Genomic DNA, 27,243 nt, shown 5'->3' on the forward strand with positions numbered 1-27,243 from the left:
GTTTAAAAAATTAAAATTAAAAAGAGAAAAAAGAAAAAAGGGAAACCCCCCTAGAACTGCAAAAGCCCAACTCCGAGGCAGAGGCTTATCACAGCAATAAAAAATGTGACTGAGGGGAAAAAAAGCTCAAAATCTTAATTTCATAGCGCCAATAAAGTTGACAAGTACAACAGAGGGAGGGAAATAAAGGAAAAAAAAATATCCAAACAGTCTACAGAAAAAGTCGAAACATAAGAATAATAAATGTTCCTCTTGAGTCACTGCTGTCAGAGTCCTTTCCCTCGATGGGAGTTGCAGTCCCCCTCACCTCCCCAGAATGCCCGCCAACACTGTGCTGATCTCTGGACCTGCTGTGAGGGCAGCTCGGATTCTAATCTGGTCCTCGTCCTCTGTGTTCTTGCCCCCAATGTCTGCAGCTATCAGAACTAGTGCGTTTTCTTTTGTGGGAGCTCTCAATGACCTTTTATATATTGCGTAGACACAGAGCCTGCCTAGTTGATTTGAGTGGATTTAATCTGCAGCTTGTACACCTGGTGGGAAGGTTTTGGGTCTTCTTCCTCAGTCACACTGCCCCTGGTTTTCAATTGTGGTTTTATTTCCACCTCTGCATGTGGGTCATCCACTGGGATTTGCTCCTGGGGCTGCCCTCGAGGGCTTGGGTTTGCCCCAGTGAGGGCCAGGTGTGGAGGTGGTGCAGCTGCTTGGGTTGCAGGGGTTCTGTCATCACCAGGTACTCAGGAGAGTTGGTGGCTAGGGCAGTAGGAAATATAGTGCTCTAGAAGGGTATGGCAATCAGTATTGGCCACTACGCTCCAGTATTCTTGCCTGGAGAACCCCCCTGACAGAGAAGCCTGGCACGCTGCAGTCCACAGGGTCACAAAGAGTCGGACACTACCAAAGTGACCCTGTGAGCATAGATTCAAGACTTTTTTCCTGTGTCAGCTCTGCCCCAGTGAGAGTTAAGCGAGAAGGTGGCATAGCTGCTTGGCTTGCAGGGACCCTCGTGGTGCCAAGTGTGCAGGGACAGGGACTGCCTCCACCGCAGGAGTTATGGCCCTATCAGAGCCTTTTTTTCAAGCCTCTTGTAGCTGGCAATCAGAAGGCCTCTTGGGCCAGTCTTTTTCCCTTGCTCTGCCCGGTCAGGCACTTAGAGGGCTCCCTTGCCTGGGGGCTTCTGTTGTTTGCCGCGTCAGGCACATAGTAGGGGCCCCCCCGCCCCCCGACTGAGGTCCTACTCTTTAGATCTGCGGGTCAGGCACTTAAAAGGGGCACCCATGGGTGGGGTCCTGCTCTGTAGTTCAGTGCATCAGGCATTTGATGGGTCAGTCTCTGTATTGTTCAGCTGTGATGCTGGTGTGTGGGGAGAGAGAGGCTATGGTGATGGCTCCACCCCGTACGTGTGACACGTGTGACTCAGCAGTATTACCTTGCTTCCACCGCTGCCTGGCTTTCTTCCACAGGCATTTCCCACCACAGTCTCCTCCCTCACATCCCCTCAATCCATCTCTCTGCAGTCAATGACAGCCCTTACCCTGGGATTGCTCTGCAATCCCTAAACTCCAGCTGCCAGAATGGCTGTGGCAAGGACTGTCTGATTCTCATTCCATTTAGGTTGCCACAGATCAGCTGTTTCACTCTCAGCCTTAAATGTTTCTCCTCTGACTCAGTTGCCCTGATGTGGGGATCAGACCCCTGCTTCAGTTCCCCCACCCGCCGAGGGCAGGGCCAGTCCTACTAACACTCCTGCTTTTCCCCTTACTTCCTTCATCCTACCGAGTTTTGCGTGGTTCTGTCTATTCTTTTCTGCTGGTCAGGTACTCCTGTCCGCTCTCAGCTGGTGTTCTGCATGCATTTCTGTGTCTGAAGGTGTATTCCTGATGTATGATGTATCCGTGGAGAGAGATGTGCTCCACGTCCATCTACTCCTCTGCCATCTTGTTCTCTGCATGTTTTTTTAATACTGGCTTAAAATATCTATTTTACATAAAAGAATATACATGTATTCCTAGATACCAAAATATGAGCAGAGGCTGTTTTGTTTCTTCATGGTAGGATTGTGGTCTTTAGATTTGTCTTTGCATATGGTTTTATTTCATGTTTATTTTTTTCATTTGTTTTATAATACTTTTAATGGTGTTATTAGAGTAAGAGTGTGTGTATATGTGTGTGTGTGTGTGCATGCTTGGTCATGTCCAGTTCTTTGTGAGTCCATGGACTGTAGCCTGCCAGGCTCCTCTGTCCATGGAGTTTTCCAGGCAAGAACACTGGAGTGGGTTGCCATTTCCTCCTCTAGGGGACATTCGTGACCCAGAGATAGAACCTGCATCTCCTGTACTGGCATGTGGATTCCTCACCATTAGCGCCACCTGGGAAACCTAGAGTAAATATGATAAAGAGTGCAAAAAAAGAGAAATAAAAAATATTCTGTTGTTGGCCTATAGTACATACAATTTGTACTTGCTGACTGCTGTACTTTTATTTTGCAAAATTTTAAACTTACAGAAAATTTGAAACTGTAATATAATGAACAGTATCCCCTTCACCTAGATTCAAGCATTCTTGCAGACATTGTGAAACTTTACCCCAGAATACTTCCCATAGCAGATAGTTCCCCATAACCAAGACCTTACCTTATATAACCAAAGCACTGTCATCATCACAGACTAGAAATGTGTCATTATTACAATACGGTTATCTAATAAAGTCCTATGTAACTTGAAAAATTTCTTCAGACGAAAGAGTCAGTCAAGGATCACATCTTGCATTAGGTTGCCAAGTCTAATTGCTCTCTTTTAATCTTGAATCTTACTGTTTTTCTTTTGTCTTTTATGACATTGACATTTTTGAGGAAGCTATACCAGATGTCTTTAGGTAGGAATACTTGTATTTGCAAGAATATAGTGATGTTGGGTCTGCATTTTTTTATAATTGAAGTTTTATTAGGAACTATATAGAGCCATAATTTGAATTAATTTGAGTTGAAGCTCTCTAATGTGGTACTTTGATTCACGAAAGAACAAAATACAGAAATACAGAAAAGTTTTGCTTCTGCTTGGATATGTTTAGGGTCTTGCTGAAAAGGCTGTTTTAAATAAAAGCAGAAGTAGAAGGCAGCAGTTGTGACCGTGCTGTGCTTTCTGTTCAGATGCATAAGTTCATAGTCAGTTCCCTCAGGCTAAGCTTACCTGAGTTTATCATGATTCTTATGGTGTCAAGTGTTAGTGACTGGAAGTGTATCCTTCTAAGCACCAGCTGTTTCAGGTTCATACTGTATTTCTCATTAATGTAAGGGGAGGGGTGATGCCTTTATTTCCTTTGTAGAAAAGAATAGAATAGAAAGCCAGTGAGAGAACTCAACTTGCAGTGGAATATTTAAAAATCCTATTACATAACTTGTAATCATATATTTTATGGCTAAAATCCTAGAAAATATTAATTGAATCCAATTCTTCCAAGGGCAAAACCTCTTTGCAGTTGTAGGTCAGGCCATTTTTAGCGTTTTGTTTTTAGAATATATGTTGCTGAAACTGTGCTAGGCTGTACTGCAGTAACAACATGTTTTTTTTTCCTTCAAACAAGTACCCAGATCTTACTCACTTAAAAAAGGAAAATTTCTTGCTCATGTCATCATCTTGTATTGATCATTTGGCTGTTTTTGATGGTTTAGAAACTTGAACTATGGCTTCTTTCATTAAGGAATTCCACACCATCAAGTCTTTTCAGTTTCATAGATGGGAGAAAGAAAACATGGAGAATTTATATCCACTGTTTTTGTTTTGCTTTGTTTTTTAAAATGAAATGACAATTTGAGATTTCACATATAAGTGATATAATGAAGCATTTGTTTTTCTGTGTCTGGCTTATTTCCCTTAACATAATGCCTTCTAGATCCAACCATATTGGTGGACATGGCAGGATTTTTTTTCTTAAGGTTGAATAATATTCCATTTTAACTGTAGACTGTATTTTCTTTTTTTTAAAAATTCATTCGACCATACACATTTAAGTTGCTTCTATGTCTTGACTGTTGTTAATGATACTTCAGTGAACAAGGGAGTACAGGCATTGCTTTAAGATAGTGGTATATTTCCTTCAGGTATATGCCTAGAGTGGAATTGCTGGATCATACAATAAATGTCCTATCTTTAATTTCTTATGTAGCCTCCATACCATTTTTCATAATGGCTGCACCGATTTACATTGCCAGCCAACAGTGTATCAGGGTTCCCTTTTCTCCACATCTGATAATAGCCTTCTGGTGTGAGATGACGCCTTATTGTAGTTTTGATTTGCCTTTACTTGATGACTACTGAACTCACATCCACTCTTAACTGACTTGAACTGGAAGGAACACGTGCCACTTCTGGACTTAACTTATTGATTAACCTGAGTTGTGTGGCTCTAACATGACTGGGCGGATGGGAAATGTAAGGGAGCTCATGGACTGCTGGGGGACCTTTAGGTCACTGATGTGTCTTGTTCCCAGTGAGGTCGGCGTGTGAACATCGGCATCAAAGGCAAACCAACCACTGTTGGGAAACCTTGATTTACTTGGTAAAAGGCATATATTAGTTAGTTCATTCATCCTTCCTCCCTCCCTTTACTAATAAAAGCTGCTTTGTGGCCACTGACAAAAATGAGTGGTGTTTAGACTACAGATAGAGGACTTTCAGTTCAGTTCAGTTCATTTCAGTTCAGTCGCTCAGTTGTGTCCAACTCTTTGCAATCCCATGAGTCGCAGAACGCCAGGCCTCCCTGTCCGTCACCAATTCCTGGAGTTTACTCAAACTCATGTCCATCGAGTCGGTGATGCCATCCAGCCATCTCATCCTCTGTTTTCCCCTTCTCCTCCTGCCCCCAATCCCTCCCAGCACCAAGGTCTTTTCCAGTGAGTTAGCTCGTTGCATGAGGTGGCCAAAGTATTGGAGTTTCAGCTTCAGCATCAGTCCTTCCAGTGAACACCCAGGACTGATCTCCTTTAGAATGGACTGGTTGATCCCCTTGTGGTCTTTGGAGACCACAAATTATTTATGTTTTTTGCAAAAGAACAAAAAAGTTCAAAGAATTGTATAGCTAATATGTCCTTCATCTTACCTATGGAGTGTCTGGCATTATTGAAATGATCATTAATTACTTATAATTCTTCAGTTGATCTTAAAAGTCCTCAGAATGGAATTGAATAACCATAAGCACTAACTTAGAAGGAAGTAGATTTTAAGTCTTTAAGAATAGTCTCTCCTAATACTTTATCCATTTATTTCTGTAATTTTTTTTTCATTGAGCCAATCCAGAACTTTCTCGTGGAAAAGATTTTCATCTTTTTCTTTTAAAATCTATCGTGCTTTATGAGAACTTGGTATACTGGAAATCATTTTTTCAATAATGTAGGCTGAAAAATAAATGTTTGCGTGTAGTGTGCCAAATTGAATTCTTTTTCGTACCAGCCAAATAATGTCTCCTGAATTCTGACTCATGGTATAATGTCATTTGCAAGATCTTAGTCTTTTACTTTACTCTTTAACTGCTGGTGTTCTGAAAAGGTGTTTCATAGCTTTCTATTTTCAGAAATATCTTTATACTACAGAAAGAACTTTGGGGAATACAGAAAGTATTTAATAGTTAATTATCTTATAATTTAGTAACCAGAAAATTTCACTTATTGTGGCTTTTACACATCTATATTATGATAATTGATAGGGCTAGTAACAAATCTGAGACACTTCCAGGTCATCTTACATTTTATTTTTCTGATTAGTTGAAAGTATAAAGTATATAATGTTTTAAAGTGTGTGAAATAAGTAGCCAAAGTTGATTAATCAGAGGCATACTATTTGTAAACCTCACTGAGTTGAAATAAACTCTGTTATACAAAGAAAGCATATTTTGATTCTCACCCCTCATGCATTTTAAAAATGTTTTAAATTTTATTTTATTTTAGGCAACAGAGATTATGCCAAGGATGATCCATTGGAGTTTAAGTCTCATCAGTGGTTTGGAGCATCTGTGAGGTCAAAACAGGATAAAATTTTGGTAAGTTCTGCATATTTACTCACAGGTTAAATTTAGTCAATTTATGTGAAAACACAGGAAGTTTCCTGTTTGAAAGCTGATAGTAAAATTCAGTGTGCTCAGGGACAGAGTCTATTCCGATAACATAGCTCTAATTACTTTGTCCACAGAGGTCCGTCTAGTCAAGGCTGTGGTTTTTCCAGTGGTCATGTATGGATGTGAGAGTTGGGCTATAAAGAAAGCTGAGCACTGAAGAATTGATGCTTTTGAACTGTGGTGTTGGAGAAGACTCTTGAGAGTCACTTGGACTGTAAGGAGATCCAACCAATCCATCCTAAAGCAGATCAGTCCTGGGTGTTCATTAGAAGGACTAATGTTGAAGCCGAAACCCCAATACTTTGGCCACCTGATGCAAAGAGCTGACTCATTGGAAAAGACCCTGATGCTGGGAGGGATTGGGGGCAGGAGGAGAAGGGGACGACAGAGGATGAGATGGTTGGATGGCATCACTGACTCAATGGACATGGATTTGGGTGGACTCCAGGAGTTGGTGATGGACAGGGAGGCCTGGCGTGCTGCAGTTCATGGGCTCACAAAGAGTCGGACACGACTGAGCGACTGAACTGAACTGAACTGAACCCCTTCTAAGGATACCTTCTCTTTCACCCTTCATAGACTTTTGCTACTTTCACCATCATTCCTACATTGGACATTTTTTCTGCCCCACTTGGTAGTTCCCTGGGAATTTGTTTCTCTCCAGCAAGGTTTAGGAATAGTGTGGCTTTGATAACTCAAATGCCCTAGTACCTCCTTTCCTTATGAATAAAACACCCTTACCTTTGCCTCATCTTCCTCTTTGCTGTAGTCTCCTTCCTTTGCTCATCTTTTCGAAGACTTGTTGAAATGTTTTCTGTAGTAACTGTCTCCACTGTCTCACTTGCCTTCCTCTTCCCAGCCCTTCCTGTCTGGCTCAGGTAGGCATGGGCAAGGTCACTTTTGACTTTCAGGTCAAGAATATTTTTTTTGCCCCCTCAACACCATTCAGCAAGGTCACTTGAGCCATACTTTTTGAAATACTTCTTTTTCCTTGGCTCCTAGGACTGTACTCTTCCAGTTTTCCCCCTTACCACTTGCTCCTTTGCCATCACCTTTAATAGCTCTGCTGCTGCTGCTGCTAAGTCACTTCAGTCGTGTCCGACTCTGTGTGACCCCATAGACGGAAGACCACCAGGCTCCCCTGTCCCTGGGATTCTCCAGGCAAGAACACTGGAGTGGGTTGCCATTTCGTTCTCCATTAATAGCTCTACTTCTGCTCATTTTCTAAATGTTGGGGTGTCTGAGCTTTGGTCTGGGCTCCTGTTTTCTTGAACTGTACCTTTTATCTAGCAGCTCCTAACCTGTCCTGCAACTATGAATATGATCTGTATATCATAATCCCCAAATCTACATCTCCAGCTCTTAATTGTTCTTGTATCTTTTAAGTTGTATTTCCAAACTGCCAATTTGGCATTTCCTTTTGGATATCTCATTATTACTCAAAATAAGTGAACCAAAACAGAACCCTCCATCATAAAGAAAAAACCAGGAAAGTAACTATTTCCATATAAAACATCCTCAGCTTAAAAGCATGACTCTACCCCATTCCCCAGCAACCCCAGTCAGTTCTGCCTTCAGTTTCCAGTATTCCATCCCTCAATAAATGGTTATCTCCACTGTTTCTCTCCTGTGCCAAGCCACGGTCATTACTCTCCTGGGCTAGTGTGGTAGCAATTTCTCACTTCTTTGCTTCCTCTCTTGCCCCAGCTACAGTGTGTTCTTTATAGAGGGACCAGAGTGAACCAGAGCATTTCACCTTCCTGATTCAAACAATTAAGCAGCTTTTCATCATTCTCAGAAAAAAAATCTCCTGTTCATCCTGGCTTTTATCGGCATCTTCTGGAGAAGGAAATGGCAACCCACTCCAGTATTCTTGCCTGGAGAATCCCATGGACGGAGGAGCCTGGTAGACTATAGTCCATGGGGTCGCAAAGGGTTGGACACGACTGAGTGACTTCACTCACTCATGGTCCAGTCACTGGCTGCTGTCTCTTTGCCGTTATCTCACTCCATCCTCCATGTGCAGTAGACTAATTGTTTGATTCCTTCCATACCAGGTCGTTTCAGGTAGTTCCTTAGTGTTTGTCCCTCTGCTTATCTTACGTGTAACTTACTGCTTTTCACTTGAGCTGGCTCCTTGTCAGTCTGATTTCAGCTCTACTTTCATTTCCTCAGAAAGCCCTTCCATATTTTAATTAGCTGTATAGCGTTTATTATTTTCTTTCTTTCCCATTGGATTGTGGGGCATCAAGGAAGGGTTTATTTAGGAAGTAATATTTCAATGGAGCTTAAGAATATGTCAAATTGCAGTTAGAGGTGAGGGGAGGAGTTGAGAGTAGTGGCATTCTAGGCAGAAAGAGGTCGAGGGAAGCAAAAATACACAGAAGTGGCAAATACTCCACACTGGAAATCAGGTACATGTAGAGAAGTAGTAGCAATTGCTTACTTTCAGTTTTTAGGGTAAATATAGCCCAGTATTGTTTACGCTGTTTGTTTTAAAATGTTTTGCTTCAAAGGATATTATAGAAAATTCATTGATTTCTTTTTTTTTCCCCAGCAAATTGAAATGCTATACTTTGGTAGATTACTATGCTACTAAAACATGCATTCTACCACTTATATGTAGTGTTGAAATCTATAGCCCTGAAAGCAAAAAGGTCATAGTTTATTTGAAAAGTAAATAAAATAAGTGCTGCAAATTCTTTTACTCCCTTTTTATTTTATAAATTATTTGTTTTATGGCTTAGAGATATATTATTTAGTTAAAGTATTGATTTGGTCTGTGACCTTCAGTTTAGTACCTAAAATCAAAAAGGTACTGAATGAAATAATGATTTTGCTAACTATTTTGGAAAAAAAACCCAAAAAACCTAGACTACATACATGGCCTTTAGAAGCATGTGAGAAGAGTACTTATAAAAATTTTTATCTACTACTATGATAAGGAATTTAAGAGTATCAGTTCAGTTCAGTTCAGTCGCTCAGTCGTGTCTGACTCTGCGACCCCATGAATCACAGCACGCCAGGCCTCCCTGTCTATCACCAACTCCCGGAGTTCACTCAAACTCATGTCCATCGAGTCGGTGATGCCATCCAGCCATCTCATTCTCTGTTGTCCCCTTCTCCTCCCGCCCCCAATCCCTCCCAGCATCAGAGTCTTTTCCAGTAAGTCAACTCGTTGCATGAGGTGGCAAAAGTATTAGAGTTTCAGCTTTAGCATCAGTCCTTCCAATGAACACCCAGGATTGATCTCCTTTAGAATGGATTGGTTGGATCTCCTTGCAGTCCAAGGGACTCTCAAGAGTCTTCTCCAGCACCACAGTTCAAAAGTATCAATTCTTCGGCGATCAGCTTTCTTCACAGTTCAAGTCTCACATCCATACCTGACCACAGGAAAAACCATAGCCTTGATAAATTCCATGATAAAGAATTTAAGAGTATAGGTTTGATTAATTTTTGTTAATGCTTACAAAAGGATGTTATATATTGTCTGAAACACTAATTTTTTTCAGAAAATGTTTATGCACGGACTCCCTGCTTTGATTTCAGGCCTGTGCCCCACTGTATCACTGGAGGACTGAAATGAAGCAGGAAAGAGAGCCTGTGGGAACATGCTTTCTTCAGGACGGAACAAAGACTGTTGAGTATGCTCCATGCAGATCAAGTATGTGTTGGAAGTTGTACTAGATTTTACCGAGAGGATTGGGAAGCCTAGGCTGTTAAAAATGTGTGTGTATGTGTGTGTGAAAATTTGTAGACATACCATGATGTTTGAGAGGGCAAAATGAAAGCAGTTTTATTAATATAAAGAAATGTCAAATATACAGTCTTGTCTTTTCTTCCTAAGAAATGTTGTTTTCCTTTTCCTTGATCAGTAACAATTAACATTTGATTTTGGAAACCTGCATTTTTGTCATTGTTAGTCAAAAGGTGCTCCCTTGAACTTCTCTATCAGAGATGCAGACCCCACAGCTAACAATTCTGATTCAGCAGGTCTAGATCAGGCCTGGCTACCTGCATTTTTAACAAACTCTACGAGGTAATCCTGATGGAAACCAAAGTTTGAGAACTTTCAGCTTTATATTAATAACGGTGTTAAAAGTAAAAAATATATATATATATATATCTCAAGAAGACAGATATTTTATAGGAAGATAGAACATTAGGCTCAAGTGTCAGAGTCTGAATTTCCTTGCTTTAATCATAGTCTCTTTGTCTGTCTGTTAACTAGACTCACTCCTCTTGATGATCTAAAAGATCTCACCCTGTTCTCTAATATTATTTGAAATTTCCAGTGAAATTTATATTGTGACTAAAGATGACTTTGAGCATTTATAATTTTAATTATGCTTTCCAAACGCTGTATGTTTTTTCCTTCTTGGAGACTGCAATGCTTTTCCTTCTCCACCAGCATTGAGTTGGCCACCACCCCAGATCTTCATATCAGAGACATAAAAATATCTTATTGAAATGCAGTATGGTGTTTATACCGGGAGCACTTTTTAGGCCTTTACTCTTTCTGTTTCACCGGTGACTAGGTAGTGTAGTAGAGAGAATTAATAACAAAAGCACACCATGTAAGATTCTTACTGATAGACTCTTTTTTCCTTGTCAGGCGACTTCTGACATCAGGTCAAAGGATCAACTTAGTGTTCAAAATTCTAAGCAGTTCATCCTCTGAGAAATTGCAAATCATATTACTAAATGCTTGTTTTCTTGGCCTTCTGCCTTGGTCCTACTTTTGTAAGTGGGAGGTGAACATGAAAAGAATGACAAGTCCCCAGAACCGCACTGTTCATCATGGGAGGGCAGGAGGCGCACGGTGCACACGGTGGAGGGGATGGGCAGCTTTGTCCTCAGTTCCTGACACCATCTGTGTCGCCATCTCTTGTGGGCCTTTTGGTCACGATACTGCTCTCTGGTGGCGTGTGGAATATGTGAGGACTGAATTTGTGTTTTTAATTTTTGTATTGCAAAAGTATTCCTGTTATGAACAGATAATTTTGTAGCTCTCAAGGATGAACTGACCATTGTGTGCCGTACTTGTAGCTTACTGTTTGTGTGGTGGGCACACCTGTAAAATAATCCTTATTCTCCTCCGATACCTGTGGGAAACGAGATCTAGACGATTGAAGTCATAGTTTTCTCCTGCATGTTATGGTGCTGAGTGATCTAATGAGGGTATAAAGCCAGGTCTGTCTGATTCCACAGGAACATTTTCCCTGTATTATTAGCAATAGGAAACGTTTTCCATTCCGATTGCCTTTGTACTAAGCACAGCGTCTCTATGGAGAGTACATTCTGCTTCCACAAGTGCAGGTTTGGATTAATCCCTGTTGTAAGAGGACAAGAAACCTTCTGAAAACAAGCATTCTAATGATGATGATCCCTTGAGGATATACTGTGATGTTTGGCTAGTATTTTTCGTCATTTTGCCTCTTTGCTAATGACCAGTTGTTTTCTTGACATGTATTTAAAGGATTAAGACTGTTTGCATGATGTAGCTGCTGCATAATGCCTTCATTTATTTGGTTTAAGCACAGACATTTTAAACTTATTTTCCAATGTATTTCACATCCAAATCTGGTCAGCTAACTATGACTTGTGAGCCTGTATTTGTAAATAAAGTTTGACTGGAACATAACCACACCCATTTGTTCACATGCTATTAATACCTACAAAGGGAGAGTTGAATTCTTGCCACAGAGGTTGTCTCGCCCCCAAGCCTGAAACGTTTATTACCTGGCCTTTTACCGATAATAATACCTCAAGCATGAGAAAAAGCAGAGAAAAATCTCAAAAAAGAAAAGAAAATCAAAGTGAATGCCTTCTTCCTAATAAGTCTGGCTTTCAGTATCTTGATCATTGTATGTACTTTTGGGCTCAATCTTGAAATATTAAGCCACATGGAGGCCTACAGTACAAGAGGCAAACTACCCAGAGGAACACACTCAAGAGTGGGAATCTGAGAACTTGGGTTGTATTCTTATCTGCCGACAACCTGCTTATCTACATTCGTGGGTAATTGATCGTTGATAAAACACTGATTTAGACAAAAGACTTCAGAGGCAAGTTTTGTAGTTTATGGCTTCTTCATACTTCAGTAAATTATGTAACCTAGCCCCGTGACTGATTTTACATGGGACTGCCAGTTTTGTAGGGCTACACTGCCAGCTTCTTGATAACTGCTTGTTTTGGTGTGGAGGTAGTTCGTGGGTTTTGTTGTTGTTTGTTTGTTTGCTTTCGTTTTTATTGTGACCTGTGTGAATTTATGGAACTTTACTCTCTGTAAAAATTTACCTTATTACTGATTATGTTTGCTTTTGGCTTTTCATTATTATATCTATGACCATTCTGGGGCATTGCACAAAAGACTGAATGTCTTTCTGTTCTTAAAATGCCTGAACCACAAATCATATGATTTAAATAGTCTTTCAGCTTCATGCTCAAACTGAGGCTTTGTTCTTTCTGTCTACTTTCTGATGATAATATTATTTGCACATAGGTTTTTCTCCGGTATCATTTCTAGTTTTATTTTTCTTTCTCTTGATGGTTGCTTGGGGGATTACAAATACACTGGTGGTTTGAGATACTGCAGCCTACGGTGTAGACACTCTTTACCTCAGATCCACTCTCTTTTATTTACTAGCAGGTTTACCATGGTTAAATTCCTTAATTTCTGTGAGCCTTAGTTTCCTTACATCTAAGTTGTGACTAATAATAGTATCTCTCATAGAATAGGGCTACACATATTCTCATAAAATTTTGCTGTGTAAATTTGAAAAGAATTTAAGTGCTTTAATACAGTACTGGATACCCAGTAAGGGCTTAATAAACATTAGCTGCTCTTACTATCATGATTGGTAACATTATTTATAATATTGTCAGGCTTAATAATTAGGAAAAATATTAACTGTTCATACAAATAAAAACAAAAGCCTTCCCTGAAATAGATTATAGTCAACAGAAAATTCTTTACATTTGCACTATTTAATATGTACCTGTTAAATTTTTTAAAGGACAGTAATGTTTTCTAGTTGGATGTTCTGGGAAACTAAATAAAGTAGATAACTGTACAGTAAGATAATCAAAAAAGGATGTCTTTATAAATAGCTTAAAAGAGTTCCCCAGAAGCAACTTGAATAAAGGAAATAAAAGGCTGACTTGAGGTCAGAGCAGAATTCCTTACTATGATTCACTAGACGCTGGAAACCCCAGCCCTACATTTTCCCATTCCCTCTTGGTTAGAAAAATTTACATTGGGGGAGCATTATACTCTTGAGGCTATTTTCTAAAAAAATTTCTAAATTTAAATATTAAGTGTGTAATCTTAGGGCAGTTCCCAGGATTTAAAAATGGGTTCAAAATTTTTGATGGGAGTATTTGACAAAAATTCTTGCAAGTTGTCCTTTTGACTGAAAGTAGATATTTTTGGTTACTATATTTGGGTGGCAAATACAGGAATATTATAATTATTTAGATATTGTGGCATTGACTACAATAATTCCTTGATGACTAATGAGTAGCTGTTTTTCATTGCTCTTATTATCCTCAAAATAAAACAAGGAAAAGACTTGCTCACTGTTACCTCTATAGATTAGAGCCAATTTAAATTAATTGGCTAATTGTCCCCTTTCGTGAGAGCTATAGGAAAAGGGGTAACTGTAAAAGAGTAAACAGTTGAGTCTGTCATCATTTGGAAAATACTTAAAAGTATCATGTTTTAAAAAGTTGGCTTTCTAAATGTGTTTTAAGGGTATATTTTGCTCTCTGCAGAACATTCAACTAGGCCATCTCCCAAAATTCTGAACTACGTTTTTTTCAGATTTATTGTTATTGTTGGCTATAAATGTATTGGAATGCAGGTATCTGCTTATTAGTCTTCATAATAGCTTAGTAAAGACCTAGCAACTGTAGGGGAATAATAGTAAGAATTAGAAATTTCAGATTGGTGTTTTTAACTCAAAGATCATGACTCATCATTGTTAAATGATACCAAAGAATGGGTCATAACCAGTTTTTTAAAAGATGGAATGAAATATAATGCATGTTTGTTGGGTTGTGTGAGCTATGATATAAACTATAATCTTTCTGTAGTTAAAAATAAAGTTTGAAATCCACTATCTTAGTTGATCTTTCTGCCCCTTGCTGACTGCTCTGGTTACTTTCATCTCTCTGTGTGGCCATTTCTGATGAATGGGTGTTGATAAACATGCATACTAACTTTTTAAGAATGTGTTAATAACCCATTAAGAGCCTGAATGAATGAACACCTTCAGAGAGCAGTACATTAAGTGATATCAGATTTTTCTCATGTTTTGTTTTGTGTTATTTGTTTGTTTTTGGGTTGTGTATATTTCCAATCTTTTTATTTTAGAAAATATTGATGCTGATGGACAGGGATTTTGTCAAGGAGGATTCAGCATTGATTTTACTAAAGTAAGTTCTCATTTAAGACTGAATGAGATTCAGATCTACCTTGTTACCTAAACCGTGGTTAAAAATTACTGGATAATACTGCATATTCTCTGTAACTATTATCTGTTTTATGGAAACATCTAATGAAAATTACCCATGCATTTGATATCCTTTGCTTGATACTGTTCTCTCCCTAGGAAACATTGCTTATTTGAAATATTCATCAAAATGGGAATGGAAAATAGTAGAAAATCTCCTTAGCAGAAGATAGACAGCTATTATGACTTAATATTAAAATTTCCAGTTGCATAGATTTACAGACTGTTACGTTAAAGCTTTCTATTTTTGCCTGAAATTGAGTTTTCATAAAAGCTATCAATGGGAGCTTTTTAAAAATCAGGGTTTAATTACATAAAAGTAGAAAAACATGCATGTTTGCCATCTATTATGTGCCTATGAGCAATAAATAAAGATGAAGCAGTTTAATTACTGTAAGAAATCTCATATATAGGGCTTTATGTATTTTTAACTAAGCTGATATGCTCTCTAGAGTTGATAATTTTTCATCATTTTTTAAAAAATAAGAATTCCATGTATATTTTCAAAGGGAATTTTTCTTAAATACTTTATATAATTTACTTTTGTCTTTGTGCGGTTTTTTGTGTGATATATGAACATTTTGAATAACAAATTGAGAAAATTAATTACTCATAGAGAAGTCTCAAAAACACATTGCTTGATTAAAAGTAGAGCTTTCTTAGAAAACTTAATATGACTTAGAAAATGCAAGAAAAGTGCCTTAAATTTACTAAAAGCCCCGAAACTATAATCATGGTTCAGAGAAGCTAATAAAGCATTTTCTTATTTTTGTAAATTTATATTTTTAATCTAAAATATTAGGTACTAATAATTTTAGTTAACTTTCCTTATCAAGCAGTTAATTTTAATTCACTCAATTTGAAATTCATAATTCAAAATTTATTCACAATTACTCATAATTTAAAATTTAAGGAAGCAGAACAAAGAGAGGTAAAGTATATTAACACATAAAAGGTTTCAACTTGTATGATGTATTTTCAAATAGATGTTGTATTAAAACAAGAAGTGTTCATATTTTCTGTACTCACACCAATACAACTGTAACCGCAGAAGTACTCCCATACCATGAATGCTGCTGCTGCTGCTAAGTCGCTTCAGTCGTGTCCGACTCTGTGCGACCCCATGGACTGCAGCCCACCAGGCTCCTCTGTCCATGGGATTTTCCTGGCTAGAGTACTGGCGTGGGGTGCCATTGCCTTCTCCAATACCATGAATAGTCATCGCTAAATTAACTGCTCTCTTCAACTCATTTCTGAAAAGTGGTGTCATTTTAAAGCAGACAACTTAGAAATATCTTTTACATAGCCAAGGCAGGAGATTGTTGAAAGCTTCAAAGGCTGTATGTGTATTTGGAGAGAGAAAATTTTTCTCCTTGCTCCACCGAGAAATTTTAAAAATATGCTCAAAACACTAACTACCTTGAATTAGGAACTTTTAGTTTGTTACAGATACAAGAAATGCTAGTCAAGTGTAGTTTGTATGCATAACATACCCTGAAAAATGTACCCTCAGACCTCACTCCTGTTTATATCTACACAACACTAAAAATTTTGCTTTAGCTTGAAAAAAATTTAATGATTATTAGAAAGGAAATTTGCCAGTGTAGTCACAAATGTAATAAACAAAATTAAGGAGTGACTTTTTTTCTTACTGTAACTAATAATACTTTGCTGACAGTACTTCATACCAAGTGTGTGAAGCAGCCAAGATCTATAGAATCTGTATGTATATTTTCATATATTAAATGAATATAGGCTTCCTTTTTGATATTTATTGTATTGTGTTTTAGAGAAGGTACAGTGAAAGTTATAGAATCAGCTGGGTTTAAGATTTCTGATTTTGTTTGCTTTAATGTATATGCATATGTATGTCATATATACATGAATATGTAGCTTTTATGTTTATTACATTGCTCTCAGATTTTAAAGCTATCTGTTTTAAAATATGTATCTTTTTGTTTGGTTTAATCTAGGCTGACAGAGTCCTTCTTGGTGGTCCTGGTAGTTTTTATTGGCAAGGTAGGTTAATCTTTTCAAAATTACCCAATAATGACTATATTTCAGACTCATCTGGCTTATCATGTACCTTTGAGACTTTTCAAATTATTTAAAAGAAAGAAATGAAAAAATTAAATTTAAATGTATAACCACTATCTACATATAATTTTTTTTAAAGGGACTGTAACATCATATATAATAAGGTATATAACATAGGCATTTCTAGTAGAAAATAAATAAATATTTTAAAAGTAAATTATAAAGTAATTTAAAGTAATTAATTTTTATTGCTTATATACTTCATCTCTGTACTTTAGAGGAAATGATATAATTAATCATTAGGAAGTATGAGGAGCTGTAGGTAAATTGTGACCTTCCAAAAGCTCATGGTTTTAAAATTAATTTTCTCATTAGAATATTGATGTGGTTATTTTCTCATTAATCACTGACATGAAGAATGATTTCTTTGTATTTGGTAAGTTGTAAAAATAGAGGCTCTTATTAAGTTTCAAAAGAATATATTAAATTAGCATCAATGATTGAAGTAAAAATCTGCATTCTTTAGTCATTTCCAGGGGATTAATAAAATTACCATTTGAACAAATGTATAACAGATCATTATTTCCTTATACTTTGAAAATTGGTAACTGTATCTGCTTATTTGATTTATGTTTCATTTATCATTAGAAACATAATTATTTAGTCAATATATTCATATGTTTATTTTCTGTTAAAAAGTACCATTTACCAAATCAAGGCTTTTTTGTTTATTGGTATTCTGTTATTCAAGCATGGTCAATATTTGGAAGAACTGGAAAATCTGTGACTATACTGATTTGCAAGTACTTTCTGATTCTGAATTTTACTTCTGTATTCTGCACTATGCTTTCTTACTTGTTTCCTTGCAGGAAAACCTGTGCTTTTGCTTTATAGAAAGGGAACTAAAGAAAGAGCTTTGTTGAAGAAAAACAAAGTGGAAGGAAAATAAGGAATGAAAAGTGGGAATAAGTGAGAAATTGGAAGGGATGGCAAAGGAGATAAAGAAAAATCAGGCGAAGAGGATCAGTATGAGACATATTAACTAAAACTGAAAATTTTGAATTTCTGTGAATTATACCTCTATTGGAAGATGAAATGATGTAGGAAAATTATACTTGAGTTTTGCAGCCTTACAATAAAAATGAAAATAGCAGTTCTAATTATATGTAATAAAATAGATATTAATGCTTTCTGCTGCTGCTGCTGCTAAGTCGCTTCAGTTGTGTCCGACTCTGTGTGACCCCATAGATGGCAGCCCACCAGGCTCCCCTGTCCCTGGGATTCTCCAGGCAAGAACACTGGAGTGGGTTGCCATTTCCTTCACCAATGCATGAAAGTGAAAAGTGAAAGTGAAGTTGCTCAGTCGTGTCTGACTCTTCGCGACCCCATGGACTGCAGCCTACCAGGATCCTCCGTCCATGGGATTCTCCAGGCAAGAGTACTGGAGTGGGGTGCCATCACCTTCTCAGCTAGCAATGAAATATGGTTTATTTTCCTCTGCTGCTAGGTATATCATTCAGTGGAAGAGAGGGAAATGTCTCATGGGCATGTGTGGGAACCAAAGATGGATTTTGTGATTCTTGGTCAGGACTCTTTAACTCTGCCTTTTTAAGAGACACAATTGTGAACATATTTAAATTACTTGTTCTTTTAATACTTTGAGTATTGCACAATAAAGGCATTCCAGTTATTATAAATTAGCACAGATACAGATACTATTGATTTATTATAAATGGTATATAATATGTTACTAAAAACTCAGTGACTGGGCAGAGAATATTTTGATTTAATAAGATTAAAATCAGCATGTTTCACTGGGAATACATAAGATGTTAGGATGAATTTTCCCATAGATCTCAGAATTGTCTCTGTAAGAATAGAGAAAATGATAATGATGTTTTATTCCAAAGACGTGATAAATTTTCCTGTGTTCTTTGATTCAACAAATATTTAAGGAACCCCTCCTATGTGTTAGATACCATTTAGGCAAGACGATGGGATTCCCCAGTTGCTCAAGAAATTGCTCAAGAGTCTGCCTGCAATGCAGGAGATGTGGGTTTGATCCCTGGGTTGAGAATATTCCCTGGAGAAGGAAATGGCAACCCACCCCAGTGTTCTTGCCTGGAAAACCCCCTGGACAGAGGAGTCTGGTGGACTGCAGTCCATGGGGTTGCAAAGAATCAGACACAACTAAGCACACACACACGTAGGCAAAGATAATAAATTAGTGACCCAGACAGAAAGTGTTTTGCCCTACAAACTCAGCTTATGTGACTGGAAAAATTAGAACTAGACTGATAATCTTTAGCTGCTATCATTTTCTTTCTGAAATAGCGGAAATGAAGAGATTGTTTTCCATATGTTACAGAGATGGCATTTGATAAATCAAACAGCCTTTCTTGGGGACAAGGAGGCAGTCTGATTTTTATGTAGGTGTCTGGCTTTCTTGTGTGCTTGATAACTTAAGGTTGTGAAGAAAATGCAGTCACTCATTCAGGCTGCTTCATAAAGGTGTCCAAATAGCTCATTAAGAAAAATCAGTTTAACCAGTTATTATGAAAGTAAAAATAATTTCAGTAGATTTTTCAAGTTTTAATTTGAAATTTGGTTGGGAAACAATCCTTGATTTTATGATTCCATTTTTTAACATTGACGTTTTAGTGAATTAAATTCTGCATTTATAAATGTTTGCTTTTTAGCAGAGACTGACTTTAAGTACTAACCTTGAATAGAAATAACTGTGACTTAAAAATGATCAAATTTTAGATTTAGGATCATGAAGAGTTATTTACGGCTAATACGCAGAAAGATTTATAGCTAATCTATTTTCTTTCATGCAGGTACTATCCATCATCTGCATCATAAGGTTCTGCTAGAAAATTGTCAATTATTTTATATATTTTTTTCAGGGCAGCTCATTTTAAATTAATTTATTTTATGTATTTCTTTCAGGTCAACTCATTTCTGATCAGGTAGCAGAAATTGTATCTAAATATGACCCCAAAGTTTACAGCATCAAGTATAATAACCAGTTAGCAACTCGGACTGCACAAGCTATTTTTGATGACAGTTATTTGGGTAGGTCAAATCGAAATATGGATTCACTTTCTGGTGTTGCGGTAGATTTGTCCTGTATTTGCATATGCTGCTTTCAGTAGAAAAATATTTTATGTGAAATAGATTCAGATTTTCTTAAAATATAAGGAACATATAATTTCAAATTGTTATTGAGTACTAGATTATGTTGTATTTCAGTAGCTGAAATTTAACAGCATGATTATTTACACAGTGATAATAATCAGTGTACTGTTATTACTCCCATTTTATAGATAAAGATACTGGGGCACAGAGAGGCAAAATAAAGTCTGAAGTCTTTGCCTAAAGTCCTTCACTTATAATTTTGCTTTTCTCAGATTCCAACGCAGGCAGTCTGATTCTTGAATTTCTATTCACTATGTTAAACTACAGTTTTGGTTTAGGATTTATTAACTTTTGTTCTAAGTTTCTCTTATTCATTAAACCAAGTATACATGACAAATAGTATTTTGCTGATTGAGAAAATCTGTTGTTTGTTACTCCTTTATGACGAATTGCAAATGCCCTGTTTTTAACTGACTCCTTTGTAAAGTTGATAAAACAGTCTTATATTTCTAACAGAGATATACTATTTGAGTATTTAGAGCCATTATTTTCTTCAAGATTCATTTATCATACACATGTGAACCCATTTCTCCTAGAGGACAAAATATTACATAATAAAAGGAATTAGTTGAAGGTATTTTCCAGGAAAGCTTAGTATGCAAATAAGTTGAAGATAATCAGTTCTGCCCTGATGGTGTTTTACCTTTGGTTCCTCTTTAGGTTACTCAGTGGCCGTCGGAGATTTCAACGGTGATGGCATAGATGGTACGATGTGCTTGAACTAGATTTAATCCTCTTTAAAAAATTTAGACTAAGCATTTGAAACAGGTGGCACTGAAAAATTTCAGCTATTAAAAAGTTTTGAAACTGAGCTTGGTCCATGGTAAAATTCTTCTAACCAGCCAAGGGAGCTGAGAGCTTCAGCGACCTCTGTCTGCTCTCACTTCCAGCTGTTTCTTCAGCTCTTTCCTTCTTATGTTCGGTGGATTCAGTTTTCTTGGGGAGGCACAGTTTAATAGTTACTTTCTTTGGACACAACATCTGTAACTTTCTGAGCTCTGTCTATAGCCCGTCTTCAGAGCTCCGTCTTGGGAGCCTAGACTTGGCCTGATTTGATCTCGTTTGTGTACCATTGCAGCCTCAGCCCTGTTTCACTTGGCTCTGGATTACTTTTTACTACTGTATGTACAGTTCTTCTTCATCTTTAAGCCCTTTTATCTTGTCTGCTCTCTTTCACAAGATTATAAATACCTTGAGGGCACACATGCATTTATTTGAAGTCTTCAAGAATCTTTCCATATTTTGTAAAGATTTGATTTTGTGGTTAAAATCAATGCTTGGGTCATTTATTATGGAGTCCCAAGTTTTTAAGATCTCATACTTACTGTATACTGAAATAACAAAACTTAAAGCTGTCTGACATAGCCACTTACTGTTGGAGTTGCCAGTATTGGTCTTAAGTAATTTTTTTCTTTTCAGACTTCGTTTCAGGAGTTCCAAGAGCAGCGAGGACTTTGGGAATGGTAGGAAACTTAAAAGGTGTTTTCTAAAAAAATCTCTGGGTTATTTCATATTTTACTTTATTTCATATGCTTTTGTTTTTCTTGCACAGGTTTATATTTATGATGGGAAAAACATGTCCTCCTTACACAATTTTACTGGTGAACAGGTATGCTTTTGAAGTGTTGTGGGTTTTTTTTTTTTTTTCACTTAACATTTTGACACCAACACTTCCTGCTATCTTTAACAACTTTTCTTGGTAATATTCTGATGGTTTAATATTCAATATATAGTAACTATTGGTTTAATAGTGGATATTATAAACATAAAATAGGCTTTAAATATTTCACCTTTGTTTTAACCAGAGTAATTTATTTAAGCAAAGCCTTTTGTATTTTTTATAATAGTTTTTTAAAAAAGGAAATGCAAAATCAAATTGAACACATACAAAACTAAAAAATTTCCTTTTTATTTGCTAATAACATTAAATTCTCTTTTAAAGAATGATCTATCTAAAGAATGACCTTTTAATTTTATTAGATGTAAAACAAAGCATGGCCAAGATGTGTTTACTATAGATATTACAAGTAAATGTCATTTGTACATTCTTCAGTTACCAATTAGTACTTTTAAGTACTAGACATTCTCTGTAATTATAGACATTTTACAATATCCTGTATTATTGTATGTCTCAAAGAATGAAATGGTAAGTTAGTATAGGTGTACCATGTTTTACTGCATTTCATCATTAATACATTTCATAGATTCTGCTTGTTTTTTTTACAAATTGAAAGTTTGTGGCAACCCTGAGTTGTCAGATGATAGTATTTTTTAGTGATAAAGTATTTTAAAATGAAGATATATACATTGTTTTTCTGACATAATGATATTTTTCACTTATAGACTATAGTAAAGTATAAATGTTATATGTACGGGAAACCAAAAAATTTGTGTGACTCACCTTATTGGGCTGTTCAATCTGTTGCGGTGGTCTGGTCTGGAACTGAACTTGCAGCATCTCCGAGGTGTGCCTGTAAGGATAAAGGAAAACTTAATCAGTAGTAGAAAAAAGCATCTCCTAGTTTGCACATCTAGGATTTAAGCCCACTTCTTGTTCAGTTGAAACTGTTTGGCTTTGCGAGAGGATTGATAGGCTGGGAAACTAGACTCGAGGTCCCCAATAACTTCCCATTTGTGTGGCCGTCAGGGTTGACGTGCAGTTGTCAGCTGTTACGGCTGTGGCAGGGGTGGCTATCCCTTTGTGCTGTTGTGACTTCTTGTCCTCTAGCAGCTTCTGCTGTCTGATGCCTATGTGTGTCTCTGGGTCTTGCACTTGGTTCTTGATGCTCTCTCTTTGTCCTCAGCTCTTTTGTGGAGGAAAGCAGGGTTTGCATTAGGACTGACCTGGGCTCTCACTACTCAGTCTTACTGCATTGGATAGATACGGTGTTTACCATTGTCAATCTGATGGCTTATGTATAAAAATTGGGATCCTGGTAGCTTCCTTATGGGGATGTGGTGAAAATCCAAGGGAAACACTTCAGTGATAATAACATAGGACAAGACTTTTCTCAGTCAGTAGTATCCTTTCTTTGCAGTTTCAGGCCCAGTAACCTGAGAGACCACAATCCAAGAGTAGTATTCTGTTAAATTCCAGCCAGCACTTTATCAGTTCAGTTCAGTCGCTCAGTCGTGTCCGACTCTCCGCGACCCCATGAAGCACAGCACGCCAGGCCTCCCTGTCCATCACCAACTCCTGGAATACACTCAAACTCATGTCCACAGAGTCGGTGATGCCATCCAGCCATCTCATTCTCCGTCGTTCCCTTCTCCTCCCGCCCCCAACCTTTCCCAGCATCAGAGTCTTTTCCAGTGAGTCAACTTTATCACGGTACCCCTAATACAGTGCACTTTATTAGACATGTTCTGACCTTGTGATTCAACACAGACTTTGTCTTTCATTTTCTCAGTTACAGTGTATAAATTCAAAATAGATTAACCTGGGAAACTCCCATATTATTCCCTCCTGAGCTCAGCTAATCGAATTTTGGAAGATTTACTAACTTTACTTTTTTTGGTTTGTTGACTCATCTTTCACTTTAGTTCATCTTTAGTCTGTCACCACTCCTAGTTTTGTTTTGTGTGTTGGAATCTCTCTAGAACTTTTTTTTTCACATGTATTTCCAGCCAGACTGCTCTGTCTGTGATGGCCAGCAGTCTCCTGTGGTGATGAGAGGACATTCCTTCTCTGCAAAACAAGCCCATGATAAACCCAAGCACATATGTACTACGTGCAATTTAAAAGCAAAACCACTGGCTCATGATTGTTTGAGATGTGAAACAAAAAGGAACTCCATTCTGTATCTTTCCAAACAGTAATTTCTTTAGAGTTATAGTGGTTTCACATAGGAAGAACCATTTATGACCTACTAAAAATTAGTATTTTTACTGCGTCGGCATCATTTATAACTTCTTGTGTTCAGTTGAAATGTCTGTCTTTCTGGTAGTGTGTCTGGTGTCTTTGGGTAAGTAGAGAGGACAGGAGATAGGAGGTGGGGCTTCAGGAAGAGCCTTGATTGTACTTGAACTTGTGAATGGCCTGTGCTGAAGACACTGAAATGTCTTGCAAGACACATTGCTGTCTTGCCAGTAAATCTAGGAAAGTATACAAGCCTCATTAGCTGATGGTCATTGTTTTGGTAGAATAAACAAAAGAAGAAACTTAGATTGAAGCACTATATGCAGAGAAAAAAGTAATCCTTTCTATTTGGTAAATACACAACAAATATTAATTTTCTAAGTTAGTTTTATGGAATGTAAACATTTCATTTTCATCTCATTATCCAGATGGCTGCATATTTTGGATTTTCTGTCGCTGCCACTGACATTAATGGGGATGAGTAAGTTTTAAAAAATGTTTCCAGAAACTGTTTTCCTCTCATGTTTATGAATGCTTTACTAAAACTAAACATTTTTCTTTCTGTTTCTCTGTCTCCTTCCCGCTAATCTTCCTATTTAAGGAACCAATCTGATGCAACCTTAATCACGAATACTAGAAAACCTTTATGTTGTTAATAATTCCTTTCAATATCTTTTATAGTATGAAGGAATAAAATAATCTTATAAATTACTCATAGTTTCTTAAAAGACCTGAAGGAAGGTTTGAATTAGAAATGGTCATTTCAGATGTGACCTTAAGAGAGATACAAAGAGGAAAACTTGAGTTTCAACTAAGAAAATGATTATTAAGTCACATGGAATTTGATCTTGCTCTTCGTGAAATCGATTCTGTTCTTTTAGTTACGCAGATGTGTTTATTGGCGCACCTCTCTTCATGGATCGTGGTTCTGATGGCAAACTCCAGGAGGTGGGGCAGGTCTCGGTGTCTCTGCAGAAAGCTTCGGGAGACTTCCAGACCATCAAGCTGAATGGTTTTGAGGTCTTTGCGAGGTTCGGCAGCGCCATAGCCCCTTTGGGAGATCTAGACCAGGATGGCTTCAATGGTAAGGAATGTAAGGAGCCGAAGGTCCCTGATTTTCTGTGGCCACCTGAAAAAGTCCTATACCCTATTTATAGAAGCTCACATGAGCAAACCTCCTTCCTGGAAGGAAGGATTTGAGTGACACACTAGGTTCAGTGGCAGATTGTTCATTTCTCTTAAAAATCAGAGGGGAATTTTAAAAAACTGACTCTTTATTATACATGCAGCTCAAATTAGAGTGTCAGAGTTGTTAATTTTTGAAAGGCAGTTGCATTCCCAGGGAGCCCAGTGTGAGCTGGTGATTTTTTGCATCTATTTCCTGCTTAGCAGCAGTGCCCTCTGCTGTCCATTCGGATACAAGTGTAAAAAATGCTCCCAGGCCTATTGTCAAGGCAGTGCTGACCCTAATGCCTCCTTCCAAAATATGATTTGATACTAATATTTTTAAAGCCATAATTTTGTTGTGGCTATCCAGAATATTCTGAGGGAGGTTGTATCTCCCTTCACAGGGACAAATAAAAAGGTGTACGTTCACTTTTATAACAGTCCCTCTTAATGATTTAATTAATAGCTGTAGATATCTTTAAGAATCAGAGTTGGCTTCTGCTATAGAGTGAAACGTAGATTACAAATTACCAAGATTTTTTAAAAAAGGAATGATACTAGCAATCTTCCTAGAGGTCACAAAATGGAGAGTTGAACTATGGGTTTGTTTGTATAATCAGCAGTATATAGGGATATCCCCCCCGACCCAAACATGACAAGAAAGTTATAAATTAAGATGAAAACCTCAAAAAGACAGATGACTCTCAAATCTCCCAATTAATAGTTGAAAAGGAAAATGTTTGTTTGGCCTCCATTCCTGCCACGTGGGTAGTGTTATGTCACGTGCTGAAAGAGTCATCTCTCACCCTGGAAGTTTTCATTGTTAGTGGAAAAACTACTCATGGGGACATTTTGCTTCCTAAAATAGTCTTAAAGGTTATTTTTTACCACCAAGAGAACATGAATGGAATTCTGGTATAAAATTCAATATAGAACTTGAGAAGAATACTGTAGAACAGATCAAATCATTACTTTTTGATACCAAAAAACTACCTGGAAAACAGCCAGATTCGAAGTTCTACCTTGAGTAAATTGAACAGGTTCTTTGCTGTGGATGGGCCTGTCTCCAGGCATTTTGGGAAAGCCTGGACATGTTTTTCTTCACATTGTTTTAAGAATATTCCAGCCACTTCAAAGAACGTTTCTTTAATATCATAATCCAGATAGCATCTCATCCTGCTTTCCCTATTCCTATTAAAATGTACTGTGAACACAAAAATGATAAGCAGTGATAGCTAACAAATATCAAAGTTTTATAACAGTTTTACAAAGAGATTTTACTTTTAGAGCTAGATACCATTTAGGATGATTTTTTTTTTTTTACTCCCAAAGTGTCTCCTGAGGTCTTATTGTCCCATGTAGTCTGTGTGTGTATGTGTGTATTAATTATAACCTAGATCTTTTCCTTATCAAGACCTGATGACATTGACTCTTTTTTATGTCTTTGCTCCTATTTTCTTCCCTTTCCACTTAACACCCACTGGGAAGACCCTAGGTATGATCAAGAGGGATACTGAAAACAAAATAATAAAATTATGTTCCACAATTACGTGGAGTTTTTGTCAATACTTCTCCAGAAAGGCAGAGGGGGAAAGCACAGAAAAAGAAACTAAAATGATCACAGGAATAGATTGATTACATGAAAAAGGAGGGCTCTCCAGACTAGACAGATACCAGCCAAGAGAAGATATGATTAGAATATACAAAATAACAAAAGGTTTAGGAAAGGTAAGGAGAATTTTTTAAAACAATCTCTCAACAGTAGATCCATCTTCTGTTGGAAAATTGTATTTTAATAAAAACTTTCTTAGTGCATATGTCGATTTAGAAGTTACATTTATCTTTAAAACTTAAAGAAGGATTAAGAAGAACTCTTACATAATTTAAATACTACTTTTTATTTAAGGATAACAAGTTCTTAGTTGGTGCTTACTGCAGGCTAAGCACTGTTCTAAGTGCTGAAAATGAGAGGATGAACTAGAGCTCATCCGTGTCCTTAAGGAATTTAGCATCGATAGGAGCAAGTTTAATGTGAACAAGTAAACACTAGAAAGTAGTCATCACAGTGTTTGAGATATTCCTGGGTATAACCGTTTTAAAAAATGAGTGACGAGGTGTCTTTGATGTCTCGGGATGTTACATTGAGGGGGTGAAACCACTTTAGTATATTTAAAAAATTGAGGCAGTTTGAAATGGCTGGTATTTAGGGGCTGTTGTAAGCAAGGTGAACACATCTTTGTTCTTAGGAAATTTATGTTTTGTAGAGGAGCAATAGTGTAAACCCATGAAGGGGAAATTCAGGTAGTGATAAAGGCTGTGGGTTTAGACAGACAAAAGGCAAGGTGGTGTGATAGAGAG

General features: G+C 37.3%; 1 protein-coding gene across 2 annotated transcripts in view; it reads left to right on the forward strand.

Annotated features, from left to right (window-relative positions):
• ITGAV (integrin subunit alpha V) overlaps positions 1–27,243 on the forward strand; it is a 108,826-nt gene that overhangs the window by 43,533 nt on the left and 38,050 nt on the right. For both annotated transcript variants that reach the window (XM_055398928.2, XM_055398929.2), the window contains exons 3-12: positions 5,939–6,030; positions 9,655–9,769; positions 14,483–14,544; positions 16,595–16,640; positions 19,611–19,736; positions 20,520–20,564; positions 21,279–21,322; positions 21,412–21,468; positions 24,147–24,199; positions 24,600–24,802. In XM_055398928.2, the coding sequence (XP_055254903.2) occupies positions 5,939–6,030; positions 9,655–9,769; positions 14,483–14,544; positions 16,595–16,640; positions 19,611–19,736; positions 20,520–20,564; positions 21,279–21,322; positions 21,412–21,468; positions 24,147–24,199; positions 24,600–24,802 (843 nt within the window). The remainder of the gene's footprint in view (positions 1–5,938; positions 6,031–9,654; positions 9,770–14,482; positions 14,545–16,594; positions 16,641–19,610; positions 19,737–20,519; positions 20,565–21,278; positions 21,323–21,411; positions 21,469–24,146; positions 24,200–24,599; positions 24,803–27,243) is intronic.

The sequence above is a fragment of the Moschus berezovskii genome, chromosome 2, assembly GCF_049115385.1.
Source record: "Moschus berezovskii isolate FMDL1 chromosome 2, NW_MosBer_1.0, whole genome shotgun sequence".
Lineage (NCBI taxonomy): Eukaryota > Metazoa > Chordata > Mammalia > Artiodactyla > Moschidae > Moschus > Moschus berezovskii.